Genomic DNA, 27,120 nt, shown 5'->3' on the forward strand with positions numbered 1-27,120 from the left:
AAAGTCGATGTGGATGATCACCAGAGTAACCGGACTGGAAAGCACAATGGCGACGGGCCAGTACAAGAGAATGGAATCAAGAAACACAGGTACTTTCTCTGGAACGGACCAAGCAGGACCTCCCATTAGTAAAATAATTGCTTTGGTTGGGATTTTTATTTATTTTATTAAGGAAACTATGTTTGAGAGTGAGCAGTGTGTAGACTTCATACCTGTGCATGAAGAACTTTTTTTTGCTTTTTAATTATTAAGTTATTAGTTTGCTACATAAACTACAAAGTAAAACAGAGGGCAGTTTAGGAGGGGTTCCAAGAGCAACGGTCAAAATGGGAAGTGGGAATGCTACATTTTGAGAATCACATTCTACAAACAAACTGAAAAATACAGTGGCATCTCAGTACCATCGGTAATTCGTTCTGGAAGATATGATGAATTTTAAAACTGACAGGTATGTAGAAAATCATGAGACTTGCCACGTGACCCCGTATTTCAGCCAGAAGAAATAGCAGGTCATGAAGCAGCTGACGTCAGCAAGTTATTCCTTACACGTTGACTACCGGGAGAAAGACAAATGCCAGGTGAAGATTCCTGCTTCAAAACATGTTGATTACAGAATTCGACACGTTTGAAGCAGTCGAGTGCTGAGGTAGACTGTAAGGTCCTTCATCTTTAGTTGGATTAAATTAAGACAAGCATTGATTTTAATTGCTTAGTTGTGTGAGGGTTTTTTTTTCCCCATTCCAGGATTATCTAAAACAGTGTTTGTCAACTTTGGCAAATGTAAGATGATTGACTCCAACTCCCAGAATTCTCCAGCCAACCATGTTGGCTGGGGGATTCTGGGAGTTGGAGTCCAACCATCTTAAAAGGTTGCCAACCAAGGTTGAAAACGTTGATCTAAAAGAATGTTTAATTTTTTAAGCCGAAGTTTTATTTGGACTTTGTTGGCAGAGTCTGTTAGATTTTCTCCCATTTAGTTTTCATTTAAAAAGTTAACCATAGAAATCTAATTCAGTTCATTAGGTGATTTGATCTTATTGTTTCAAGTTTGCTTTGTGCAAAAAACCCTTACCCTTTTCTTGGAGATGAATCTCATTGTTTCAATAGAGTTTGTACTAAATAATATTTACATTCTCAATTTTTAGAAATTGCTATCGTTGTGTTTAAAGTGCACATAGGTTTGCATATACCATATTCTTCGAGGCAGGATAATTCTCATATACATTCATAATATTGTAAGTTCAGCCAAAAGTGTTGAAAGAATCTTGGAAGAATTACTGAAAATATCCCAACAGGTGGCTTCACTTTAAAACTGTTCACCTGTATGATTGAAGAAATCAGAAAACAGCTTTGTGTAGTGACCATTGCAGAATAATATTTTATTGAAAGATATGGGACCCTAGTATTAAAATATTGATTTATTCTTCCTGCAGAACATCTTTACCTGCCCCAATGTTTACTAGAGTGATTTCAGTGTTTGGAGTATCTTAAAAAAGTGTATTGGATTGGTAAGTTGCTATGGTTTACTAGTATGGTTTGCTTGGCATGTTTGATTAATATGTGGAAATAAATCAGATGGATGGCAATAAATCAGATGGACGAGTAATGCACATACTAGTGAATACATACAGAAGGCAAATAGGATTTCCTTGTTTCCTGATGGCTGGCTGATGATCTATTACAGTGCTTCTCAACCTAAGCATCTTTAGGAGCCGTGGCACCAGTGGTGAGTTCCTAACGGTTTGGCTTGGTTTGGCCAAACCGGTAGTGGTTTGGGCGGCCTGAGCCACTGGAACCGACAGCGTCCCAGGCCTGCCGCGTCCCCGAATCGGTTCTCCCATAGGCATCACCATCTTGTTTTTGGCTTCTGCACATGCGCAGAACAATTTTTATTGAACCGCACATGCGTGGCCATGAGCGAAACCGGCAGTGGTGCCTGCTGGAACCTACTCCTGCGTGGCACAGTGGTTAGAATCCAGCATTGCAGGCTAATACTGCCAACTGCCAGGAGTTCGGTTCTCAGCGGCTCAAGGTTGAACTCGTCCTTCTAGCCTTCTAAGGTGGGTAACATGAGGAGCCAGATTGTTGTGGGCAATATGCTAACTCTGTAAATCCCTTAGACAAAGATGTAAAGCACTGTGAAGTAGTATATCAGTCTAAGTGCTATTGCTGAGATGGCTGGACTTCAGCTTGTAGAGTGCCATGGCTGGCTGGGGAATTGTGGGAGTTGAAGTCCATCTTAAAGTTGCTGAGATTGAGAAACAGGCTACAATACATTTGGAATATAATGTGTGTAAAGCAGATAGGTCCACACACTGAGCAGAATGGATAGATTAAGTAGTAATTGTTCAAAGACTTCTCATATTGAAAAAAATGGGCAGTATAATATGTTGTGGCAGCTGAAATATCATCCCTTTGCATTATGTTTTGTTTGTCTGATGTTTATGTAGCAGCAAGCTGTAAGGCTGATATCTGGGGCTGATATCTATTAATTGACAGTTGTTTAAATTTGCTTGTGGCATCACAGTTTTCTATTCCCCCCTCCCCTCTTCTCACTACTTAGGAGCTGTCAAAATTACCATGCCCATTGCCTTCAATGAACCCCTGAGCTTCCTTCAACGAATAACAGAATATATGGAGCACACATACCTCATTAATAAAGCAAACTGTCATTCTAACCCTCTAGAAAGAATGCAGGTAATTTTTTATTTTTATTTTTATGGCTATATTAAGGCTTTCTCCTCCTTCACATTGCATGGTATCATATAATAAGGATCTTGTAAAAGTAGGGATTTGTGTGAGGGAAAGGGAGGGGAGGGGCAGAGAGAGACACAGACATAGACACAGAGACAGACAGACAGAGACAGACAGACAGAGAGAGAGACAGAGTAGCTAGGTCATGGAAAGCTCACAACCTTTCTGACTGAAGGCTAGCTGGTGACTCCAGATATTTATAGCTCTATAAAGCCTCTTCCAGTGTAAAGCAGGGGTTCAGCTCAGGCCAGGAGAGGCAGTTAGAAGTTTCCCTATCTGCAGACAGCACTTGGCTTCAGAATACCAAGGACTGTAGTATAGATTTCCTGGCTGGCCTGATATTAAAATCCTCTGACCCAGTGCTCAGAGAGCACAGGAACTAATAGGCTGAACTTTCCTGGCAAGATTACTATTGTCTTTGCTGTTTGCTGAAACTTGTATGCCATCTGACTCTCAATACCTCTGGGCAACTCCCAACAATCCAACCAAGAAATTGCAAACAAACAATAAAACATTAAAATGTGATAAGTGCAATAAGCCATGTGGAAAGAAGCAGAAAGTATCCATTGTTCTTTGTTTTCCATGCTAATTTGATCAGTTACCCAAAGTTACTTTTGCTGTTCCTGTGAGAGTTGATTAATTATCCCTATCTCTTGGATGTAGGGTGGGTCTCTATATCTTCAATTAACTTAATTCTCATGGAGCTACACTGTCGTATGTATGAAAATACAAACTGAGCGGTGGCTCAGTGGCTAAGCTTGTCGATCAGAAAAGTCGGCAGTTCGAATCCCTAGCGCCACATAATGGAGTGAGCTCCCATTACTTATCCCAGCTTCTGCCAACCTACCAGTTCGAAAGCATGTAAAAATGCAAGTAGAAAAATAGGGACCATCTTTGGTGGGAAGGTAACAGTGTTCCATGTGCCTTTGGCCTTTAGTCATGCCAGCCACTTAGAAACTAAAGTTTGGGCTTAATTGTGGTTGTACGTCGAGGACTACCTACTGTATAATCAGGGCTAGTTTCTCATTAGGAGAAATAAAGCATCTGCATTGAACAGCAGACTATCAAATTGATTAATTAAGGCCAAAAGCCAGTTTGGCCTGATATTAGAATTGATCCCGAAGGGGAAAAAAAAACTTTAGGTCTACTTTTTGGAAGTGTGTTCATATACTCTGAAAAAGATCAATTGTAAGTTGGAATACAGCATACTAGAAAACAGAGACATTACCCTGCCAAAAAAAGTTTAGTCAAGTGTAGTGTATAGTCAAGATTATGGTTTTCCCCAGTTGCAATGCATGGCTGTGAAATGTGGACCATAAGAAAGGCTGAGCGCCAAAGAATGGAGGCCTTTGAACTCTGGTACTGGAGAAGACTCCTGCAAGTCCCTTGGCCTGCAAGGCGATCAAACCGGTCAGTCCTAGAGGAGATCAACCCTGACTGCTCTTTAGAAGACGAGATCCTGAAGAGGAAACTCAAATACTTTGGCCACCTAATGAGAAGGAAGGACTCACTGGAGAAGAGCCTCAAGCTGGGGACAATTGAGGGCAAAAGAAGAAGGGGACGACAGAGAATGAGGTGGCTGGATGGAGTCACCGAAGCAGTTGGTGTGAGCTTAAATGGACTCCAGAGGATGGTAGAGGACAGGAAGGCTTGGAGGAATGCTGTCCATGGGTCGCGATGGGTTAGACACGGCTTCTCAACTAACAACAAGAAAGTTGGAATAGTGGAGGACATTCAGGGAGGAGCTATTCTAGAAAAAGTGACAGTAGGAATCTGCCGAAATCAGCCTTTTTATGAATGAAGGGACTCTACCGCCAGCAATCATTTTGTGAGTGCACCTACCACGTAACACTTAAGTGCACCCACAGTGTGTTATTAATATTTCCAGTGTGTGGTCACTCTCACAACATGTTTCTGTGTGGGAATCTGGATAAGAGCATTTGAAAATTAACAATGATGTTTAATTGTGTTGTTATATTAATAATTAATTAATGTGATTTGTGTCATTTTCCGTTCTGTGGGAGAAACTCTTACCCCTAATGTATCTTGCAGATTGTTGCTGCTTTTGCGGTATCTGCTGTTGCCTCTCAATGGGAGAGAACAGGCAAACCATTTAACCCTCTCCTTGGAGAAACATATGAATTAATCAGGTGAGGCTACAGTCTTAATTTCACTTTTGTAGTGTGCCATATATGTCTTCTGCTCCTGGCCCAAATAATGCTTCTGGTTTGAATTTTGTGAATATAATATTTCAAGATTATAGCCAGATGCCTGCCTGTTGCAAAATGGCATGGGCTAATCCTACACAACACATAGTAATGCTTTGCAGATCTTTTGAGATCGTCCCTTATAGAATTTCTAGTTGGAATGGCCGTATCACAGCAGGCAAGTATTGTGTCAGTTTCAGTCCGCTGCTTTTATGGCAGATCAGGGTAAGAATAAAAAGTTCTGAACCTGAAGAAGCAAAAGGGAAATGACCTACAAAGGGTGAAAACCAAGGAGATCTGGAAGAATTCTCTAAGGCAGTGTTGGCGAACTTTTTCAGCACCGAGTGCCAAAATGGGAGTGTGCATGTGCCGGAAACTGGAAGAGCAACTGCCTGGTGCGCATGTGTATACCAGGAAGATGATCTTCCGGTTTCCAGCATGCGCACTGGCCAGCTGGTTTCTGGTGTGCACATGCACAAGACCAGCTGGGCAGTGCACATGCGCATTCTGGTGTGCATGCATGCATGAAGACAGATGGCTGGCACGCCGGAACCTGGAAGAGCAACAGGTGACAGTTTGCATGCCTGGAGAGATGGCTCTGTGTGCCACTTCTGTCATGTGTACCATAGGTTCGCCATCACGGCTCTAGGGGGAGCCCTAGAGTACTACCTCACTTGAGTAACCTACCTCCAAGTTTTGACTGGTAGCAAGCGGCCTTTCCTAAAGCCAAGGGGGTCTTGTTCTGTTTTTGAGCTTTGAAGTTGCCCAGTACAAGTTAGTGCTCTTAGTATTTCTACTATTAGAATATTTGTAGCTCAAGGTTGAACTGTGGGGTCCTTTATGCTCTCTGAGCTTGGTTGCTTTCTTGCAGACATTTCATTACCAAACTAGGTAACATCATCAGCTCAGCAAAGCCAGTTATTATAATAGATATTGGCCATATAGGAATGAAACAAATAAGAAGATAAAGAAGCTGTTACAATTGATAGACAAATGTTTACAACTATACCACAAGAATAATTTGAACCTTTTCAATAATATTAATGATCACTTTTTCTTATTTCTAGGGAGGATTTAGGTTTTAGGTTAATTTCTGAACAAGTCAGTCATCATCCACCTATCAGTGCATTTTACTCTGAAGGCTTAAACCAGGACTTCATTTTTCATGGCTCAATTTATCCTAAATTGAAGTTTTGGGGGAAGAGCGTAGAAGCAGAACCCCGGGGAACCATAACATTGGAACTGATAAAGTAAGTATCTCTCTTCTTTCTTGTCTTGGCGTTTCATTTTAATAGCTACCTCTACTAAGGAATTTTCATTTGTTCATCTCTTTCTGGATGGTTTTTGCATATGAGGACTTACGTTTCTATAATAAACTTTCTATAACTTAGATACCTCAAATGGTATTAACTACATAAATTATAGCGCAGAAATATCAATACTGATAAAGAATATTTGCAGGCTGACGGTTAAACTGCAAATTCTTTAGTGCTCTCTAAGGCTGGTGGTTCTCAAACAGACTTTTCATTACAAACTAGATAACATCATTAGTGCACTGCATCCCATTGATGAATGATGCTTTATATATTTGCTATTAGTTTATATGTACTAAGAAATTTATTTTGGGCTGATAAAAGCCTGTCTATTTAAAACGCCTGTTTATTAAAAAGCCTTTCTATTTAAAATTATTTAAAACTCAGCCTTAAAAAAGCTGAGCACCAAAGAATTGAGGCCTTTGAACTATGGTGCTGGAGAAGACTTCTACGAGTCCCTTGGACTGCATGGCGATCAAACCGGTCAGTCCTAAAGAAGACCAACCCTGGCTGCTCTTTAGAAGCCCAGATCCTGAAGATGAAACTCAAATACTTTGGCTACTTAATGAGAAGGAAGGACTCACTGGAGAAGAGCCTCATGCTAGGAAAGAGGGAGGGCAAAAGAAGAAGAGGATGACAGAGAATGAGGTGGCTGGATGGAGTCACCGAAGCAGTAGGCATGAGCTTAAATGGACTCCGGGGGATGATAGAGGACAGGAAGACCTGGAGGAACATTCTCCAATGGTTGGACATGATTTCGCAACTAACAACAATAACAACATTTAAAACTAAATCTAATTATTTCTGTAAGACTTGATGAGAGCCACGTTGTCATAAATACATCTGCTCTGTGCTTTTCCATAATATAGTTTAGAAAGTCTGAATTGCTTTACTGTATAGTTGCATTATTGTGTCATCAATACAAGTAGATTTCAATTTAGGTCACTTAGGGACTGTTCAAAATTACAACAGAGTTACTGAAGGGGCTACTTATGACCTGGTCATGACCTCATCACGACTTACAACTGTGATGTGTAGGACCCATTGCAATCATAAGTCAGAGTATGGGTACCTATTTTACTTGTTGGCTTTATTCTGCTCAACAGCTGTAACTCTGTGTGTGTGAGAGAGAGAGGAGAGGGAGGGAGAGAGAGAGAGAGAAAACACACTTTAGCAGAATGGGGAACAATAAGGGACATAATTCCCCACCTCTGTTATAGAGCATGAGTTCAGATTATATTTGCTTACTGATAAACGTGCTGACTAACAGATTACTTTGCATGATCAGTGAGAACGGGAATCAAAGTGATTACTGAATGGCTAGCAGTGAAGCTGTTGCAATGCATGCGTTTTTCTTTGGTGCCAAAGGAAGTCAGGATTATCCCTTCAAACTCGAGGCAATGAGATTCACAACCAATGCAAATTCATCTCTTCATGCACCACACACCTATACTAGAATTTATAGGGATTAGCAATGTGCTCTGTACAAATTTACATAATTTGAAAAGGGAACCAAATATATTCCTGGACTGTTAATGGGTTAGGACACGAGTGTCAAATTTGATCGTGTCACATGGCGCATCATGACATATCACAATGCTTTTTTTCCCCTTTGTGGAGCCAGGGTGGGCGTGGCCTGCGCTTGACGCATTTGGCCTGTGGGTCGCCAGTTTGACAGGCCTGGGCTGGGGGGACCTTGATGGCTGTTTGCTGTCTTTGAAATAACATGCAGCGTGCTAGGGAGCAACAGGGGAGAGAGATTATTATATGAATGATTGATTGATTGATTGATACCCTACTTGGTTTTATGCATGTTTGCATGCTTCTGAATTGATTGGCTACTCACAAATGAAGGCAAATGAACGATTGGCTACAGCCTGCCATAGGATTAGGTGCGCCCTTAGCTTAAACCAAATCGGAACCTTCATATGTTTGTAGTTCTAAGGCTCAAATTGCCTATAATAACTCACCACCAGCCTACCGGCCAATCTTAATGGTATGAGGAAGGAGTGCAGTATTTTACTCTGGAGATGGAAGGTTTTCTAATCTAGACTGCACTTATTCCACTGGGGGAAAGGTAACAATATGTTGCATATTATAACCATTAACAAGCATCTAAAAGTCTGTAGAGATTCTCAGTCATCCAGGTCATGGTTGTCCCAAAGGTGCTTTTTCAGGAGGCAACTGGACTTTCTTGTTTTGTTTTACTTTTTTCTTTGAAGACATCTTCAAAAGGAAAAACAAGTAAGTCCAGTTGCCTTTTGAAAAAGCACCCTTGGGACCACCACGACCTGGATGACTGAGAATCTCTACAGACTTTTAGCTATACAATTTGGGATGAACACCCTTGGAATGGTGTGGGAGTATGAATGGATTTCCAGGGGGGGAAATTTTGCAGGAACCAGGAGCACTACTCAGGTGACCCTGAGGACACAGTTAAACCTCCAAGTGTTTCAACGACCCTCTAAAGAAGGGCTGTCAAACTCCCGACCCGCAGGCTGCATGCATCACGCGATGGCCACGTCCAGTTTAGCGAAGGGGTTAAATGTCCTGATATGTCACATGACACCGCCGTGAGTTTGACACCCCTGCTCTGAAAGGATTCAGATTACCAGCTGTCTGCAAGGAATTTAAATCCTTCCATTCTCCACCATCCTGCCAGAGTTGAAGACGCTTCTTGGATGAGAAGCGAAATGTCTTCAAAAGAAAAAAAACAAGAAAGTCCAGTTGCTTCCTGAAAAAGCAGCTTTGGGACATTAGCAAGCATACAGAGAGATTCTAAGCCATCCACTGTTTGTACATCAGTTGTGAATTTCGAAGACAATAGTATCATCCACAATTGCATAATGAAAAGGGACAGATAAAAATATCACAACAAGTGAGAGTATTTGTAGCTCAGGGTTAAAATGATGGTTCCTTGGTGCTCTCTGGGGTTGGTTGCAGACATTTCATTATCCCAACTAGGTAACATCATCAGTGCTAGTAGAGAAGGGGGTTTGCTCTCAGTTTATATTTTAGTGGCTTGCCTTGGGGAGGTTTGAGGTTTTTTCGTTGGGCTGTTGACTTGTTGGGCTGTTGACTTTTGGCTTCATTGGCAGTTTCTTGATTGGGGTATTGCTTATTTCTTTATTGTTGGTCTGATGGTAATCTTGAGTTAATTTTTGCTCATCTGGATGTTGATTGCTGGTTGTTGAGACCAAACTCCACTTCTTACTAGCACTGGTGAGGTTACATCTTCAAGAAAACAACCAAGTTCAGAGAGCACCAAGGATCCCCTAAAAACACCACATTTCAGTGAATTCGCCCAATTCATAATGAGAAATAAATATTTGACTGGCTTTCCTTTTTAATGCCGTGTCCTCTTAAAGTGTCATTTTCTTTGTTAATTTGCTTGTATGTCTTTTACTCCAGTGAAGGAATATTTGTGATTCAGGTTTTATGTGGGATATAAAAGGTGGAGAAGGAGGGAATGAAACATTTTTAATATGTAATTTAGGCTTTGTTTGATGTGGCTGATGTTCTCTCTTTGGTAGAACAAGGAAATATTTTGCTAAACATTAAGTGTATGTTGTCAATTCTAGGATTTTATTTTTGCTGAAATCCTATCTTGAGAGTAAGTTTCAAAAATGTAAAGGGTGTTGGTGCTCTTAGGAATGTAAGAATTTGGTTTAGTAAAAACCAGTAAAATCCCTTGTTTGTATCCTCTGTTTTAGCCCAACCTGCCTACAGTGTGAAGCTGTTAAAAATCCCAGCAATCTTTTCAAATTATTAAGTAATTTAAAAAAAATGATATCCCTTCCTTCCAATCAACTACAAAATAATGTTTTAAAGTGATACTTATTATTTTCATCTTGTTCATTTTTTCTTCATTGTTAATGTTCATATTTTGGTTTTAAAACTAGTTTGCTTTCAGTTTTATTTAATGTTATAGTTATTTACATAGAATTTAGGGAAAGTCTACGTAGTCTAGGAGCTTCACATCAGTAAAATCATGATTAATAAACTAACAAAACCCATAGAAATTTGCAAAGCAAAACACCAAACAAAATCAAATCTTATATATTTATTTGGTCAATTTCTATAGTCCCCCATGTCAACAAGTGATTTTTGACTATAAGTGAATCTTACAGTTTATCATCATGTTACTTCAAAGTCTGGGACAGTACAACCTATCCTTGGTTCATGATCACAATTGAGCCGAACATTTCTGTTGCTAAGTGAGACAGTTAAGTTAGTTTTGTTCCGCTTTACGACCTTCTCTGCCATAGTCTGGCATCATCTGGCTTCCCACACTGACTTTACTTGTTGGAAGCCAGCTGGGAAGGTTACAAATGGTGATCAAGTGACTTTGGGACACTGCAACCGTCATAAATACATGCCAGTTGCCAAGCACTCAAATTTTGATCACATGATTGTGGGGACGCGCAACAGTCGTAAGGGTGAAAAATGGCCATAAGTCACTTTTTTCTGTCTGTTGTAACTTGGAATGGTCACTACTGGTATGATTGTACGTTGAGGACCTCAACCTGTTACCAGGTTTTCAATCTCTTTTTTAATGTCATCAGGAAAAATAAAAACAAATCTGTTTATTTTCCTTTTATATTCTCTAGCAGCCTTTTTGTGCACATTGTACACGCTCCAGGCTCAAGCATGCAGTGCAAAAAGCAAGTGTGCATTAAATGATGGAGTGGGATAACAGTCGTTTCAAATACTTCCCCCCCCCCACCTTTCATTTTATTTTCCAAGCATCTGATCAACCTTTTCTCCTTCACTTACAGACACCATGAAGCTTTCACTTGGACTAATCCTACCTGTTGTGTACATAATGTAATTATTGGCAAGCTCTGGATAGAACAGTATGGAACAGTAGAAATTATAAATCACAGGTAAATTTTCATTTATATCATAACTGTGTGTTCTAAAACTTGCCAAATGTAATATATGCCACTTGAAGGTGTAACCATCAGTGTCTCTCTGGTTCTGCCTATTGACAGAAGCAGTTCGAGATAAGGATTTTTGTGTGTGGGTAATATCTCTCTTCTTTTTGCGTGGGAAGAGATGAGCCTGCCTTAAAGAAATGTTACATTTCTTTCTAACCCTGGGACACAGTATGTGAGAAATCTCTGCTACTGCGGGAATTCTTCTGAAACCTTCTGAAGAGGTTTCTCCTTTAGAAATCCTAAAGCTCCTCAACTTCAATGTTGTTTAAAAGTTGGGTGCGAACAATAACACAATAAAAAGTGCTTCTAGTGCAGGCTGCAGTATTGGTTTTTTTTAATTCAGTATGGTTGAAATATCTGATCAAAGAAACCAATTTCAGTTCTGTCCCAAAAGTGCTTTTTTCAAGAGGCACCTGGACTTCCTTGTTTTTCTTTGAAGATGTTTCGCTTCTCATCCAAGAATAGCAATAGCAATAGCAGTTAGACTTATATACCGCTTCATAGGGCTTTCAGCCCTCTCTAAGCGGTTTACAGAGTCAGCATATCGCCCCCAGAGTCTGGGTCCTCATTTTACCTACCTCGGAAGGATGGAAGGCTGAGTCAACCCTGAGCCGGTGAGATTTGAACTGCCGAACTGCAGATAACAGTCAGCTGAAGTGGCTGCAGTACAGCACTTTAACCACTGCGCCACCTTGGCTGAAGAAGCTCATTGGATGAGAAGCGAAACATCTTCAAAGAAAAACAAGAAAGCCCAGTTGCCTCTTGAAAAAAGCACTTTGGGGGCAACCAGGACCTGATGACTGAGAATCTCCATAGTCAATTTAAATTCTGCTGCCCTTTGTCATTATGAAGTGGCCACACTTCATAATGTTGGGGCATCCTTCTAGGTATGAGGATGAACTAGCTGCTGGTCTGTTTCTCTCCCCGCCCCAATTCCCTGGAAGAACTGGCCCAAATGACAGTAAAATTGCCCATGTTACGGTAGTTAAAAACACAGTGATATAGCAACATTATGAGAGAGGCAGACAAACAGAGCAAGCCAGTTTGGTCTAATGGTTGAGGCACCAGGTTAGAGAATGGGAGACTGGGAGTTCTAGTCTTGCCTTGAAAGCCAGCTAGGTGATTTTGGGCAAGACGTTCTCTCTCAGCCCCGATCCGTCTCGCAAGGTTGTTGGGGAAAATAAGGGGAGAAAGCTGGGCTGGATATGTTGGCTGCCTGGAATTTATTTGCGAAAATAATGAAGGCAGGATACAAATAAAAATAAAGAAAAAATTAATATGATGCAGATGCTGAATGGGGGAGAAGATCTTAGCACTATGTAACCTGTTTCATTTTCTTTTTATAGTACTGGAGATAAATGTATTCTTAACTTTAAACCATGTGGACTGTTCGGTAAAGAGCTTCACAGAATAGAGGGCTACATTCAAGATAAAAAGTAAGTAATTTATCAGAATCATAAAATCATAGGGCTGGAAGGGACGTTGGAGGTCCAACGTTGGACCAACAAACAATGAATACCAGGACAAAATGTTTACTTCAAAATGTGTTGATTACCAAATGCGATGAGTTTCAAAGCAGTTGACTTACCAAGGTGCCCCTGTAATTAATTTTTCCTCACCTAATTTAATTTCTGGATTTTTATTGCCTTGGAAATAAAGTGACTACTTTTTTCTCTTAGAACATTTTATAACTAACTATAATTTTGCAAAAGATCCAAAATGTAGAAGGTGTGAACTTAAGGTGAGAGTATGTTAAAAGCTGCTAGAAGTTGTGTTTCTACGTACATCTGGTATGCTATCCGTCTGGTAAACTTGCAAGATTTGTTTTTCTTGCCATGTACATGTATACAACCGAACTAGACTGTTACTTCTCTGTGTCATATAATATATTTGCGTCTATGCATATTAATTCTTTCAGTGTCATGTTTATGTAGTGTATATTGGAGGTGGTGACTCCTTGAGAGCTGTATGCAACAAAATTTCATTTTAGTGTATGCCGATTAAAGTGACAATAAAATTAATTTAAAGTGACAATAAAATTAATCCAAGTCTAAATCTAAGTCTACATTTTGAGGTCTTGTTCTTTTCAGCAAATGCAGATAATGATAGCTTTTCATGTCATCTTGGGTTATTGTTTTTTTTCAGCCACTCCTATTCCAGATCATCTGATGAGGGAAAGAAAAATAACATTATGGAGTTGATAGCTAGCTAGAGTAAGAAATCCTCCATATTATAAAAGTTAATCTCATAACTGTTCATTATCAGCCCGTATTAAGGATCATACCATATTTCATTTGTGCTGTTAGGGCTGAATTAGATTCTATCAGATTTTAAGTAGGCTGGAAATGCACAGAATCTGAGTAAAGTAAAATGTCTTTTAAAAATAGTAAGAAGAAACTGTCAGTCATCTATGGGAAATGGACAGAATGTTTGTGGTGCGTTGATCCTTATTCTTACGAAAACTACAAGAAGAACGAGAGGAAAGGTGGCGATCAGAAGAAACCAAAGCCGGTAAGTTTTATGAAAGTGGGAGCTTGCCCGTCATTTTAAGATACATGTTCTCTAAATAGGATGCAGTCTAAACTGGATGATTATTGCTTAAATTATGACAAGGGTACCATCGTTTACCTTGTTAAGTTCTGGGATTATCCAAGGTTTTATCCAGTGCAATCAGGGATTGCAATTAGTCCTTGATTTACAACCGTAATTGAAGCCAGAATTAACGGTCGTGCCATGCCGATCATTAAGGAGGTCACCTGTGGCTGTACCGATTTTACACCTGTTTTTGCAGCAGTCGCAAAGCGAATGTTGCAGTCATTAAGCAAATCTGTGGTCTGCTTTTTGCCAGAAATTGGAAATAAACACAGATTTCCGCCCAAAAAGTCATAAATGATGGTCAAGTGACCATTGGACACAGCAAATGGCTGTAAGTGCTGACAGTTGCTTAGCACCCAAAATGTGACCGCAGGGCGAAGCGGGGGTCGCCTTCCAACCTCGAATCGGCGTCATAATTAGCTGTGAGGTAGTCTATTTTAACTTTGAGTGGTTGCTAAGTGGCCTGTTGAAAGTCTAAAGATTACCTGTATATAGATTTTTAATAATTTATTCATTAAATTTATAAGCTACCCATCTTGCCTTAAGGCGAGAAACACTGTACATCTTTTTCCATTGCTCTCCTTTCCCTCTGCAATTCATTGTAATGGCAGACCTCTAGAGTCCCTGTTGACAAAATGAGCAGGCAAAGGGTGAAATTGAAAAAAGAGGGATTTTTGGTCCTTGATAATAGTGGGAGGTGGGAATGTAACAACTAGTATAAAAGTGAGAGTAAGGTAGGAGCAGACATTGTCACAGAGGAAAGGGGTGATTTTAATGAATAAAAATCAATGTATGACTGGGTCGATGGCGTGGCTGAAGCAAAGATAGATTTTAAGTATAGAAAAATGAACAGGGATGATGTGAACCAGCTATCCTTTGCTTCTTTTTATCTTCCGCTCTTTAACTATGGTTGATATTAGTTACTCTTTCCCCCCCTTTTTTAATAACATAGCTTAGCCTAGGAAGAATGATGTAGTAAGGCAGCTTAGGTAGGCCACAGCCGCAGAGCAGAGTCTGTGCGCATGCGCAAGCGAGTGTGTTACCGGGAAGGTCAGGTCACCTGAGGAGTGACTTACATGAGGCAGTTAGCTGGGCTGCGTGATGAAGGCAGTGGCATATATAGGGCGGGATGGGTGGGGAAAGCAGGCAGTTAAGGCAAGTGGCGAGTGGGCGGGCGCTCTGTCTTTCCCCATTCTTCTTCCCATTTCCTTTTCTAAATTTGCTTCGTGGTTTTTAAATCCTCCCCCAAGGATATCCAAATGGGATAATGTCGTTGGGAGTCAAATCAGAGGTCTCCAAACTTAGCAACTTGTGGACTTCCAATTCCCAGAATTTCCCAGACAGCGTGGCTGACCGAGGAATTCTGGGAGTTGAAGTGCACAAGTCTTAAAGTTTCCAAGTTTGGAAATTCTCTGCCTTAAATCATAGCTTGCTGTTTAAGGTCTCCAGAACCTTTGGTTTAAGGAACCAGGAAGTGTTGTGCCTAAATGGAAAGCCATGTGTGGCTTGAAAGTAGTTCTGAAATTCCTTGGTGCTCTTCTGATTGAATATACGTAATTATTTCATTTTAAGAGAGATGAACCTGAAAACGATGAAGCCGATGATATGCCGGACGTTCAAGAAACTGTGCAAGTTATACCTGGCAGTAAACTACTTTGGAGGATAAGCTCAAGGCCATCGAATTCATCACAGGTGAGCAGCTCTGAACATTGGAAGTGGATTTTCATGTTATATACTTGACCGAAAGCACAGCAGTAGATTAGAATATATTACCTTTTAGAATATTAAAAGAGTTCGATGAATAAAAGATCACCAGTTGTCAAATACTTGAAATGTTAATTCTGATGCTGTAAAACTGCTCATTAGCCATAAGGTTTTTTTTGGAACTCGGATGGAATTGATATTAAGTTGAACCTCTTCCATAGTAGTCTATGGAATTCTTATTTTGTGCCATCAAGTCAGGGTCACCGAGATACATGTTCCCCATGACAATCTGTCTCTAATATGGTCCTTCAGGGTTTTTCAATGGATCACACTTTCCTTCCAAATATATAGATATCGTAGATATCAACAGATTAGACTTACTGCAATTCTTAATATAATCAGAATGTAAACTATTGCTGTATAATTTGAACATACAATAACATTGTTATCAAGGACAGCCATAATAACATTGGCATATTAAAACAATTTATATGCAGTGTTGGGTGCCACTACATCTTTATTAATTTAAAGATGATATAGCAGAGTAAACCAAATTAAAGATTAAGGGAGACAAGGCACTATCTTCTTTTAAATGCCACGTTGCAGTAGGTTGATGGGTTGATAAATTCATGTATTTGTAATAACCCTAGCCCCTTAATAGAGATGCCAGATTGTAATCCAGTAAACAAAAGATGGTGGAATCCCAGATGTTCTTAGAATACACTTCATAAATTCAGTTAGCACAATATTTTTTTTATTTTTATTTATTAAGAAAATTTATCTGGCCATCCAACTCACTCATGGTGACTCCAGGTAGCAGAAATAAAACCCCAATATCCAGGGCCTTTTCAGCACCCAACTAAATTAAGACATCAGATTAAATTTAATTAAATGGGAAACCCAGATTAACTTAACAACTTTGTTACTAATTTAACAACTGTGGTGATTCACTTAACTGACAAGAAAGATGGTAAAATGGGACAAAATTCACTTAACAACATAAATTTTGGGCTTAATTGTGGTCGTAAGTCGAGGATTACCTGTAATTAAATTTGGAATGTTGACTTTTAGTATAAGATTTTGGGAATTAACTATAAAAAATTAATAGCTTTTTGTGGAAAACAGTCTTACTTTGATTCATAACTTGTGGGCTAATATCAGTGCCACCCCTTAGAGAGGAAGGTGTGTGTTTACATTCCTGTTTCTGCTTCAGATGTACAATTTCACCAGTTTTACTGTCACTCTCAATGAATTGGAGAAGGGCATGGAAGATATATTGGCTCCTACTGATTGCCGGTTAAGACCAGACATAAGGCATATGGAAAATGGAGAGATAGGTACGTGTATGTAGACGTCCATTATTCTCAAAGATTAGAATCCTTAATCAAAGCTATGTTTTTCTTACAGATCTTATGCCCGTGTATCTTATTCTCTTCCCTCTGTTCCAAGGATGGTTTGATCCTTGGAAGGATCCATCATAATACCTCCAAAGTGTTGAGTGCCCTTATAAACCTTGCTATGAAGTTGTAATTTTGTGACTGATGAGGAAAATTATTGCATTCATAAACGGAGAAGACTCCCTATTCACTGTTCTTGAGCCTAATTGCATCAAATGTAATTGGCGTTATGGCCATAATCACTACTGTTTGAAGGCACCACTTTTGGAAGTGAAGCCCTTGGCATGCTGTGGGTCTGCTAGAAGCTGTGCACCTGTTTTAGGACACAGTGGGGGTGGGGGGTGGGTGGGAATTTACTAAGGGGTAAACGCTAGAAATTTTCTACCTCTTTACAAAAATAGTATTCTACCTCTTTACAAAAATAGTATTATTCCAAAGCACCTAAAGGCTGGATAAGAAGCAATGGATGGGAACTAATCAAAGAGAGAACCAACCTAGAACTAAGGAGAAATTTTGTGACAGTGAGAACGAAACGACTCGCCTCCAGAAGTTGTGGATGCTCCAACACTGGAGATTTTTAAGAAGAGACTGGACAACTACACCAACAGTATAGGGCCGTGACGGTGAACTTATGGCACGCGTGCCAGACGGAGCACGCAGAGCCCTCTCTGTGGTCACGTGTACTGTCGCCAGCTGGTCTTCGCGCAAAAACCAGCTGGCCAGCATGCATGCACACGATGGAAACCAAAAGAGAGCAGTTGTCCAGTGCACATGCGTGTGATGGAACCTGGAAGAGCAGCTGGCCGCCACGTGCATGCGCACTGGCCAGCTCCTCTCTTCCGGGTTGCGGTGCTCCAGCACGCGCGCACAGACACACACACTCCTGGTATTGGGGGGGGGGGAGGGGTTGCACTCGAAGACCTCCAATGTCCCTTCCAACTCCGTTATTCTGTTATAATTCTCATATACAAATTGTATTTTTAAGCTTCCAGATATGAACTCTCATAATTAAAACTCTTGCTGATAAAAATAATAGGATAGGGATAGACTACAGCCCTAAATGTCTTGAGGTCAGGCCTTTTCTGCCAGGGTTATCTGTTGATTGAGTGCAGGGTGTTCTGTTTTAATCCCCTCCGTCAAGCTCCTCCTTCAATGGTTTTGAAGCTTATTTTTGTGAGGAAGTTTTAATAAAGGGGAAGGCTTAGTGGTTATTATTTCTTTATTACATTTTTATGCCACCCGCCTCTCCTCTGATGTGACTCTGGAGAGATTACAGCTTATTAAGAAATAAAATATTAAAACGATGTAAATTAAAAAAAAATTAAACTACACAAAACATTAAGACTAAGAGATGGATGACAAAGCATGTGTTCTTACCCCATCAACCACCTCCAGCAGTGAGCACCAACCTTGGCACCCCAAGCCAACCAAGATTTAATACCCTTCTGCAAGGCCAGGTTCTCACCACCTGTTCTGACCCAGCTCCCCAAACACAACAAACCCTCTGAAATTAACTCAAAGATTCCTTTAATTGGGAGTGCCGGCAGCCCCGGCAAAACGTTTCTCTCTCACCGCAAGCTAACAAGTCCGGCCAGCCGGGTGATAAATAGTTGTCTGCCACATCTATTCATCTCCACCCCCTGCCTTTTATCCCTAAAGCTAGGGTAGGGCTTCGCTAGCAGCGGTGGCTCTTCCATCCCAAGGATTGGCCCACGGATTTCCACTGCTCTCCTCTCCTCTGCCTTCTGCACATCCGCAGGTCAGGCATTGGATCCAGCTATTCCTCCTCTTCCTTATCAGCCACCTCCAGATCTGGGGGCTGTTAACTCTCCATCTGAGGGCTGAAGGACAGCCCAGGTTCCGCCTCTGTCTCTCTCGCTCTGCCAGCTCCATTTCCTCTTCCCTCTCAGAGCTCTCAGGTTGCCTTGCTGCTGACCCTGACTCCCACACCTCCTCCTTTGATTTGGCTCCTGGAGGGGCTAGTGGCCGACCAGTGGTAAAGAGTTCCACAGGGATGGAGCCACAGCAAAAGAGACTTTTCTCCTTGGACCCGCCCACTGGAATTCCTTAGCAAATGGGATCGATAGCAAGCCTCTTCCATGGGGTGGGCTAATCCCATTGGGAAAACACAGCTGCTCAGATAACTCAAGTTGAATGAATCTTTTGTATGTTCCCAATAACAGAATAACAGCTTTAAAAGGAATCTTGGAGTTCTTCTAGTCCAACCTTTGCTCAAGCAGGAAGCCCTATACCATTGCAAACAAATGGAGCATCCACAGCTAATCACGCCACTGATTAATTGTTCTCACTGTTAGGAAATTTCTCCTTAGTTTTAGCTTGCGTCTCTCCTTGATATGTTTCCACCCATTGCTTCTTGTCCCGCCTTCAGATGCTTTGGAGAAGAGCTTGACTGCCTCTTCTTTGTGGCAGCCCCTGAGATATTGGAAGATTGCTATCATGTCACCCCTAGTGCTTCTTTTCATTAAACTAGACAGATCTAATTCCAGCAACCATTTTTATATATAATTTACATAATTGTAGATTTTATCTCTCTGAATATTTTGTCAGAACTCAAGTTTGACTATCAGTAGACAGCTGAGAATTCAGGATAGTAGTATAGCCTTTATTGTCGTTGTACAAAATAAATACAATGAAATTGGTTAATTTATTGGTTAATAATGATCAAAAGAGTATAGAAATACTGGTACTTAGTCTTCTAATGTTGTGGTTTGCTTTGTTTCCATTTGTTTTCTAATACCCCAGTGCAATTATTTAGGTGGAAATAGTTTTTCTTGACCTAAAATCTTTTAGAGGCGTTGAATGATAATTTCTGCCCTCCTTCCCAGTGAAACTTTGATCCTGCTGATTAGAGGGGATGGCATTTTTAGTCCAGCATACTCTGAGAATCTCAAATAGGGAAAAATGCACTGGGGCAAGTACAAATCTGAATAAATTGTTCAGATTCACGAAGAAGTATTAAGATTGGCCTTAATTTGATCTGTTTTTTTTTAAACGTCTTTATCTACCGTAATGGCATTTTTCATTTAAAAAAATATCTTGAAATATCTGTTAGATATGGCAAGCAATGAAAAAGAGAGGCTAGAAGAAAAGCAAAGAACTGCTCGCAAGGACCGTGCAAAAGAGGAAATTGACTGGAGGACAAGGTAATGCATAGTTCTGGAAACAGGGAAGGGTTCACCGCTGACCACTTCAGGTGCCTGAAGTAGGAAATCCAGATTGGATCCAGGAACTATGTAGCATCTCATCACATAGAAATCTTCTTTCTCATCTTGCATGAGTGTTTTTTAAATGATGTTTTTAAAGTTCACACTTTTCCATTAAGAGACAAGCAGTCTTTTTGGGAGCACAGTCAGGAATGAATTGCTGTATAAAGTAAAACTTCCTCAGTTGTTTTCCATCCATCCATCCCCCCCCCCCGCCTCTCAATTTTCATTTTATAATAGGAAGAATGTGCAGAATTAAGATTAAAGAATGGGATCCTTAGTGCTCTCTAACCTTGGCTGTTTTCTGCAGACATTTCATTACCCAACTAGATAACATTATCAGTGCTAAAAGGGAGTGGGGTTTGCTTTCTGTTTATATATTAGTTCGGTAATGAAATTCTGCAAGAAAACAACCAAGCTCAGAGGCCACCAGGAGCACTTCAAGCCTGAGCTACAGATCTTCCCTTCTGAAGATTAAAGAGGCAAATAGGCATCGCAGACTGCTGGTTCCTTCTTTTATTATTAATTATTCCAGTCATTTTTCCTTCTTCTGGCCTGCCCCTCTGGTCATTTCTTCTCCATGACACTTTTTAAATACTTGGGGAAAAAAGCTATCATTTCTATCCTCAGTCTTCTTTTTGTGAGGCTACATTTCTAGTCCCTTGATAATCCTCACTGCCCTTCCTAAATCTTCCTATCTGGATTTTTTCCCAAAAGCCTTGGAGCGGAACACAATACTCAAGTTGAGATGTGACCAATAAAGTGTAAAACAGAACAGTTACTTCCCATAATTTGTCAACTATCTTTGATGGAAATTGCCTTACAGTTTGTCCTTTTGCAGCCACATGAGACGCTTAGCCTGAACTCATTTTGCAATCAATTACTAAGATAAGCTTTTTGCCAGTACCGTTACCAAGCTAGTCTCCCGCGTCCTGCATTTAATTTCTTCTCCCAGCGAAGGATTTCACGTTTGCGCTGCTAAATATAATTCTAAATTTTCAGCCCAATTTCCTAACCCTTCAGGATCACTCTGGATTTCTGTCGCTCAGGGTATTCGCTGCCTTACTCAATTTTATCACAGATGCAAATCTGGGAAGGGTTCTCTTCACACTTTCCTCAGAGAGAATAATTATAGAATGTGAAGGACTGAATCCAGATTGAGTGTTTTATGATCTGCTTTAGAATCTTCCTTAATATTGACGTCAATCTGACAGTCTATAGTTCCCTGGATCTCATTTTCCTGTTATTGACCATTCTTCAGGGAGTTATTAAAGACAATGCAGAAAAATGTAAACTAAACATTAAAGTAAATAAAGATTAAAGACCATTTAAGTCCAAGTTTCGTCTCAGCCCTGAAAGCCACTGTGGGACGATCACCAGGAGGCTATCTGATCCCGCCTTAGGCAGAAAAGTTGGCTGAGTGACAATGGGCCAGTCATACTCTCTCAGCCCAGTCCGCCTCACAGGGTTGTTGTTGAGAAAATTGGAGGAGGAAAGTATGTTGGATATGATCCCCCTTTGTAACCTTCCCAGCTGACTCCTGACAAGCAAAGTCAATGAGGAAAGCCAGATTCGTTTAATGACCATATGATTCAATTAGCAGCGGCAATGCTTTGCTTAACAGCTGTGGCAAAAAAAGGTCATAAAATGGGGCAAAACTTGCATAGCAGCAGAAATGTTGGGCTCAATTGTATTCGTAAATCAAGGACTGTCTGTATTTTGCTGAATTTAACTACTTTTCTTCTACCTTTTTTAAAAAAAATTTCTTTACAGATGGTTTTACCAAGGCACGAATCCATATACTGGGACTGCTGACTGGCTATACTCGGGAGGATATTTTGATAGAAATTTCTTTGACTGTCCGGATATCTATTGAAAACCTTGAATGCAAGTTGCTCTTTTGCCCAGAATTGATAGACTTAAATGAGTCCAGCGGCTATTGGGCTATGTCATGACAAGAAAATAATATATTTTTCCTAAAGCAATGAAAATCATCCATCACTGATCAAGGTTTTGTCATGTACATTTGCCAAAATACTGAAGTGCTGTTAACTCATTTTCCTGAAGCTGCAACATGAAATTATGTAATGGGGAAAGATGCTTGCATGTTTTTGTTAGCTTCCTTCAATTTATCATTTCATGGTTTTGTTTTGTTTTTATTTTTTTGGCCAGAATTAACTCGCTATAACCGGTGGGAAAAATAGCTCCTTTCTTAAAAAGAGAAGATAGGTACTTTTTAAAAATACAATAAAATTGAACAATAAAATATATCTTTGAAGTATTCAAAACTTGGAGACCCCAGGGACACCTTAGCCTAACAGATATGCTGCTGATCCTATTGGAAAAAGTTTCTAGCAAGAATCCAGAGTCACTCAAAATCCACACGAGTCTTTGAACACTCCTTAACTTTTAAAAGTTTGACAACATACACTAGAGATAGACTTAATTTTCAGGAGCAATTTTTCCATTTTGCCTCAGCCTCTGGGCCCTGTGATTTATTGATTCAATGAAGTATCTGTGGTTTTATTTTTAAAAAAGGAACTACTCCATTGAATGTTGGGCTGGTTTTGTAAGTGTGGATAACAGCAAACTCTTTGTGTGTTTGAAGCTGCAAAATGTTTCGTCTTAAAACCCACTTTGGAGATATTTATAGGAACTTGGATGTCGTGTAAATATCATGTAAGAAATCATGAACTCCTTGCTTTGTTCAGACATGTTGATTGTTTGCAGCTCTGCTGTGGGACTGATTTTCCCATTTCATTTCATAATATGGGCATCCTTTTTCCTCTTTCAATTTGCCTCGGATACATTTTGCAAAAGTACATATTTATTTTGAGCTCTCTCCCCCCCCCCATCACATACTTGCATCACAACTGGATAACATGTTTTTGAACAGCAATTTTTTTAATTTATGCAATGCTGAATGATACAGTGGAAGCTTTTGATGCATCTCCACTTGGTAGAATTTCCTCGAGAATAAGTGTAAAACTGTTTGCAGTTTTAAACCTGTCAAAGCTATGTCATCCTGGAGCTGTTTGGATTCAGAGGGAAAGAGTACTTTTCTTTTATTTCTAACGCACATTAGTGATAATATGTGTGGCTTTCTAAATAAGTTAATATTTATTAGATTATTATTTACCAAATTGGAGATAATTTACCTTGCTATTAAATGGTAAACCAGCAAGAGCATAATAATTTAAAAGGGGCAGCGAAAAGATTAAGAGATTGGATTATAGTCCCATGAACATTTGTCTATGACACAGGAATATTTGAATAGTTTTCATTACATTTCAAGCAAAATAAAAAAGTTACCATGAAAAAATACTTGAGGCAATAAAGTACACTTTTAAGATAATTGATTTGGACGGGCACTAGTTAACTCTAAATGTTATGTTGTTGGTTATCTAAACTTGCTAATTATTGCAGCTTCAAATTCATTTATTGTATCAGGGCTTCAAAATACCTTCAGTAATCCCTCTCTTGAAATCACTTGCATCAATGTATTTCAATATATTGCCTTTTCCTTCATAATGTTACCCATGAATCAGTGTGCATTTTATTGTTAATAGATTAATTTATCATGTATCCCAGTCCAGAAACTCTTATGGGCCCTTCTGTTTTTTTTGGTAGGAACAGTGAATATTGGTTCCAGCAGTAATTTTTGTGCTTTACGCCCACTACAGAATTGGTTGTTCATATTGCTCTCATAATCCACTGATTTCGGTATCTGAACAATAAGGCTATATAAAGACCAGCTGTTATGATACAGTATTTCATGCTGTAACTCCAGAAACGTAAAAATAGAGAACATTAGAAACTCACTTTTTCTCCCTTGATTAAGTCACTATCTCCTTTTATTAGTAAAAGTTTTGGAAAGGGTTAAGCCATGCTTCTTTTAAGCATGCAGACAAATGCAGGTGGGTTGCATTAATATTTTGAAGGAATCACATTAATTTTTTAAACCCGTTGGACTTTTTTTTTTAAGAAGTGGCAAGGGATGTTTCTAAATTCCAATTTGCTGTAGGAGGAAAATACAATCTTTTAAATTGAAATTAAAATTGATTTTAAAGGAAGAGCAAATATTTTTCATTCACCTTTTGTCTTCATCTTCTATACCAACTGAGGCATATACTATACTAAAGTTCATGATTTGGTGGCTGGCGGAAAATCTGTTGTCCAGTAGAAATAGTGGGAGGCTATTAACTGCAAATGATTAATTGTACTGGAAAATAATTCCTAAGCTGCAAGTCCGTTCTCCCACATAGGTATATCTCATTTCTAACCAACGGTAGGCTATTATACTAAATATAATGCTTCAGAACAGAGTAGAATTGAAACGCACACTAAAGTTTGATGACTTAAAAGCTTTAATTATATTAGGAGTTTTTTTTCTTCCTTATGAAAAAGATAGTCATTTAGATTGTTTACATTTTTACCTGCACTTACTAAAAGCACCACCTTCACAACTTAAGCACTGCCTTACATTTGACACTTCCATGGGGGGGAGGGGAAGCACTTTTAAAATAAAACAAATAATCATGTTAAATATTAAGATAGGTATTAACTTAAAGCAGATATTTTTTTATGTGAAAAAAGTAGTTATTTTCTTGGCTGCTTACTTCCATTGTGTTTACCTTGGTACCTTGTTTTGAATTAAGGTTTGTGCATATGTTAGCTTGACTCCAGGCCAATGGGTTGACACCCAAAACTTTTATATTTGCAGATAGTTGTGTTCCACTCACCCGTCAGCATTGGGAAGAATTCCATATCCACATGATGCCTCATGCTATATTGCAACACCGGAGTCAATAAAACTCTGTGGATGAATAGCTTTTCTTGTGCCATTAGGTTGACTTCACAATAAACACAGTCTTTATCGTAGCAAGAAATAACCACAAAGATTAACACTGCTAGACATTTCTAGAATAGCATGACAGCAGCAGGCTATGAAACGGAGATGGGACTTCCCCATTCCGAAATAAATCCCGCAGGAAAACGTAACATGTCTACAAACCTTTGCTAGCCTTCGCTCTCTTTCCCAAAGCAGTTTAAAGATGAGCAATTATTTTGACGTCACTTCAACAAGATACTTGATCAATGGAACACTACTAATTCATTAAATGCTCTGACAAGTGAACATTAACTGGAAAGTATAGATTTTAAAAAAATAGAACGAAAGATAGGAATTCCTGCTTGGTAATGATTTCATTTACATTGTTAACCTTTATAAGTAAAGAGAAAAGGGTAGAAATGGCACCTTTTTGATGAGTTTGATAAATGTAATTTAAGTTTTTTACTGCTGCACCTTGCATACAGTTTGGGGTAGATCAATACAATACTTTCCCCTTAGGCATCGTTAAAAACCCTTGGTCCTCAAAAGTAGGATATTAGACTAAAACCTTCGCAAGTGTAAGTTTTAAAGCATAAGATTAGATCTATTTTAATAAGTTAATATACAAATACGTGAATCAGTACTATCTAGAATTAGTTTCTGAAAGTTTTACTTTGATTCTCAGAGTTCTTACCCAAAACTTAGAAGCTTTGGATTACTAACTGTTGATACTCAGGTAGCCTGTAATCCTGAAAAAGACATTGTTGTAATGATAGTCCCAACAGTTCAGATGCCTGTGTAGCTCTTCAGTTTTTCTATGTTTGTTGTATTCTTGTGTATTTTAATGTTGCAAATGTGGCTGTTCCCTTCACGTCGTGGTTTTGTGTTTTTAATTCTTCATTTGATAATCTACTGTAACGTCGTTGCCTCTTTAAAATCCTTAAGTGGTTTGGGTTTAATTGTAAAGTAAAGCAATATTTAAATGCCTATAAAAAAAATCAAACGGTTCTAACAAAAAATGATTTTTATGATGTCTATAGCATGTGGGGAAGAAGAAAAACAAAGCACACATACCAGTTGCCAGCTCTTAATTTCCCCATTCATTCTCCGCTGCTGTTGCTGCTACTGTTGTCCTGTTTTGTGTTTTTTATTTTGCCGTTAATAATCCCTGTTCATAATAATAACAATAAGACAAGTACATGGCACAATCCACCTAGAATTTCTTGGATCAGGCCTCATGGGGATCCGTGGGCCTGCGGAGAAGAATCTTGCCGGTGCCCTTCTGCATTTTTATGCAAGTTCCCATGGGGCTTGTCCCAAAAAAAAGCGCTTCCTGGCAGATTTTTTTTTTTTTTTTTTTGCCTTATCCATGTTACATGAACCTGTTGGAGGATATTAAAAATTTAAAAAAAATTAAAAGGCTTTAGCGAAATGGATTTATTTTTATAATATTTAACAACTGTCAATACCCAACTATATTAACTATTACAAATTCGTATTTACCTTTTTAGAGAAGTCTGTACAGGTTTGTGGACATAAATGTTAAAAACAAAAAGTGTCAATGCAAATAAAGGCTGTTTTGGAGAAGACACCGAGTTTTGGGTCCTTGCTTTGTCCCTTTGCAGTAATTGGGTGGATCAGCGTCTCTTCTCGTGGGTCATCCTCGAATCCCCTGACCCGGGTTTATTAGACCCACTTTGATTCTGTCAGTTTCCTGGAGAAACCCAAACCCTCGAAAGTTGAGTGTTTTATCTCAGGAGGAAACTCGGGCAGCCAAAGATGGTTCGCAGCATACATGCCTCATAGGCTCAAGTCCAGCCATCTCAGCAATAGCAATAGCACTTAGACTGATATACTACTTCACAGTGCTTTACATCTTTGTCTAAGGGGTTTACAGAGTTGGCATATTGCCTGCAACAATCTGGCTCCTCATATTACCCACCTTAGAAGGATAGGAGGCCAAGTCAACCTTGAGCCGCTGAGAATCGAACACCTGGCAGTTGGCAGTATTAGCCTGCAATGCTGGATTCTAACCACTGTGCCACGCAGGGGTAGGTTCCGGCAGGCCCCACTGCCGGTTTGCTCATGGCGAAGCCATGCACGGTTCAATAAAAATTGTTCTGCACACGTGCAGAAGCCAAAAAACAGGAGAACC

General features: G+C 39.6%; 1 protein-coding gene across 1 annotated transcript; it reads left to right on the forward strand.

Annotated features, from left to right (window-relative positions):
- OSBPL2 (oxysterol binding protein like 2) lies at nt 1-26,554 on the forward strand. Its single transcript, XM_032217519.1, has 12 exons — nt 1-89; nt 1,434-1,508; nt 2,564-2,697; nt 4,807-4,904; nt 6,029-6,211; nt 11,053-11,160; nt 12,561-12,650; nt 13,602-13,725; nt 15,382-15,501; nt 16,727-16,850; nt 19,984-20,074; nt 21,908-26,554. The coding sequence occupies exons 3-12, from the start codon at nt 2,581-2,583 to the stop codon at nt 22,008-22,010; spliced, it is 1,158 nt and encodes a 385-aa protein (XP_032073410.1). The 5' UTR covers nt 1-89; nt 1,434-1,508; nt 2,564-2,580; the 3' UTR covers nt 22,011-26,554.
- The last annotated feature ends 566 nt before the right edge of the window (nt 26,555-27,120 follow it).

This window comes from Thamnophis elegans, chromosome 5, assembly GCF_009769535.1.
Source record: "Thamnophis elegans isolate rThaEle1 chromosome 5, rThaEle1.pri, whole genome shotgun sequence".
Lineage (NCBI taxonomy): Eukaryota > Metazoa > Chordata > Lepidosauria > Squamata > Colubridae > Thamnophis > Thamnophis elegans.

Bases quoted from the DNA above. Each gene is read 5' to 3' on its own strand.
- OSBPL2 (XM_032217519.1), top strand. From the start codon at position 2,581: ATGCCCATTGCCTTCAATGAACCCCTGAGCTTCCTTCAACGAATAACA. The intron at 2,698-4,806 runs GTAATTTTTTAT...TGTATCTTGCAG, and splicing joins ACCCTCTAGAAAGAATGCAG to ATTGTTGCTGCTTTTGCGGT. The intron at 4,905-6,028 runs GTGAGGCTACAG...TCTTATTTCTAG, and splicing joins GAAACATATGAATTAATCAG to GGAGGATTTAGGTTTTAGGT.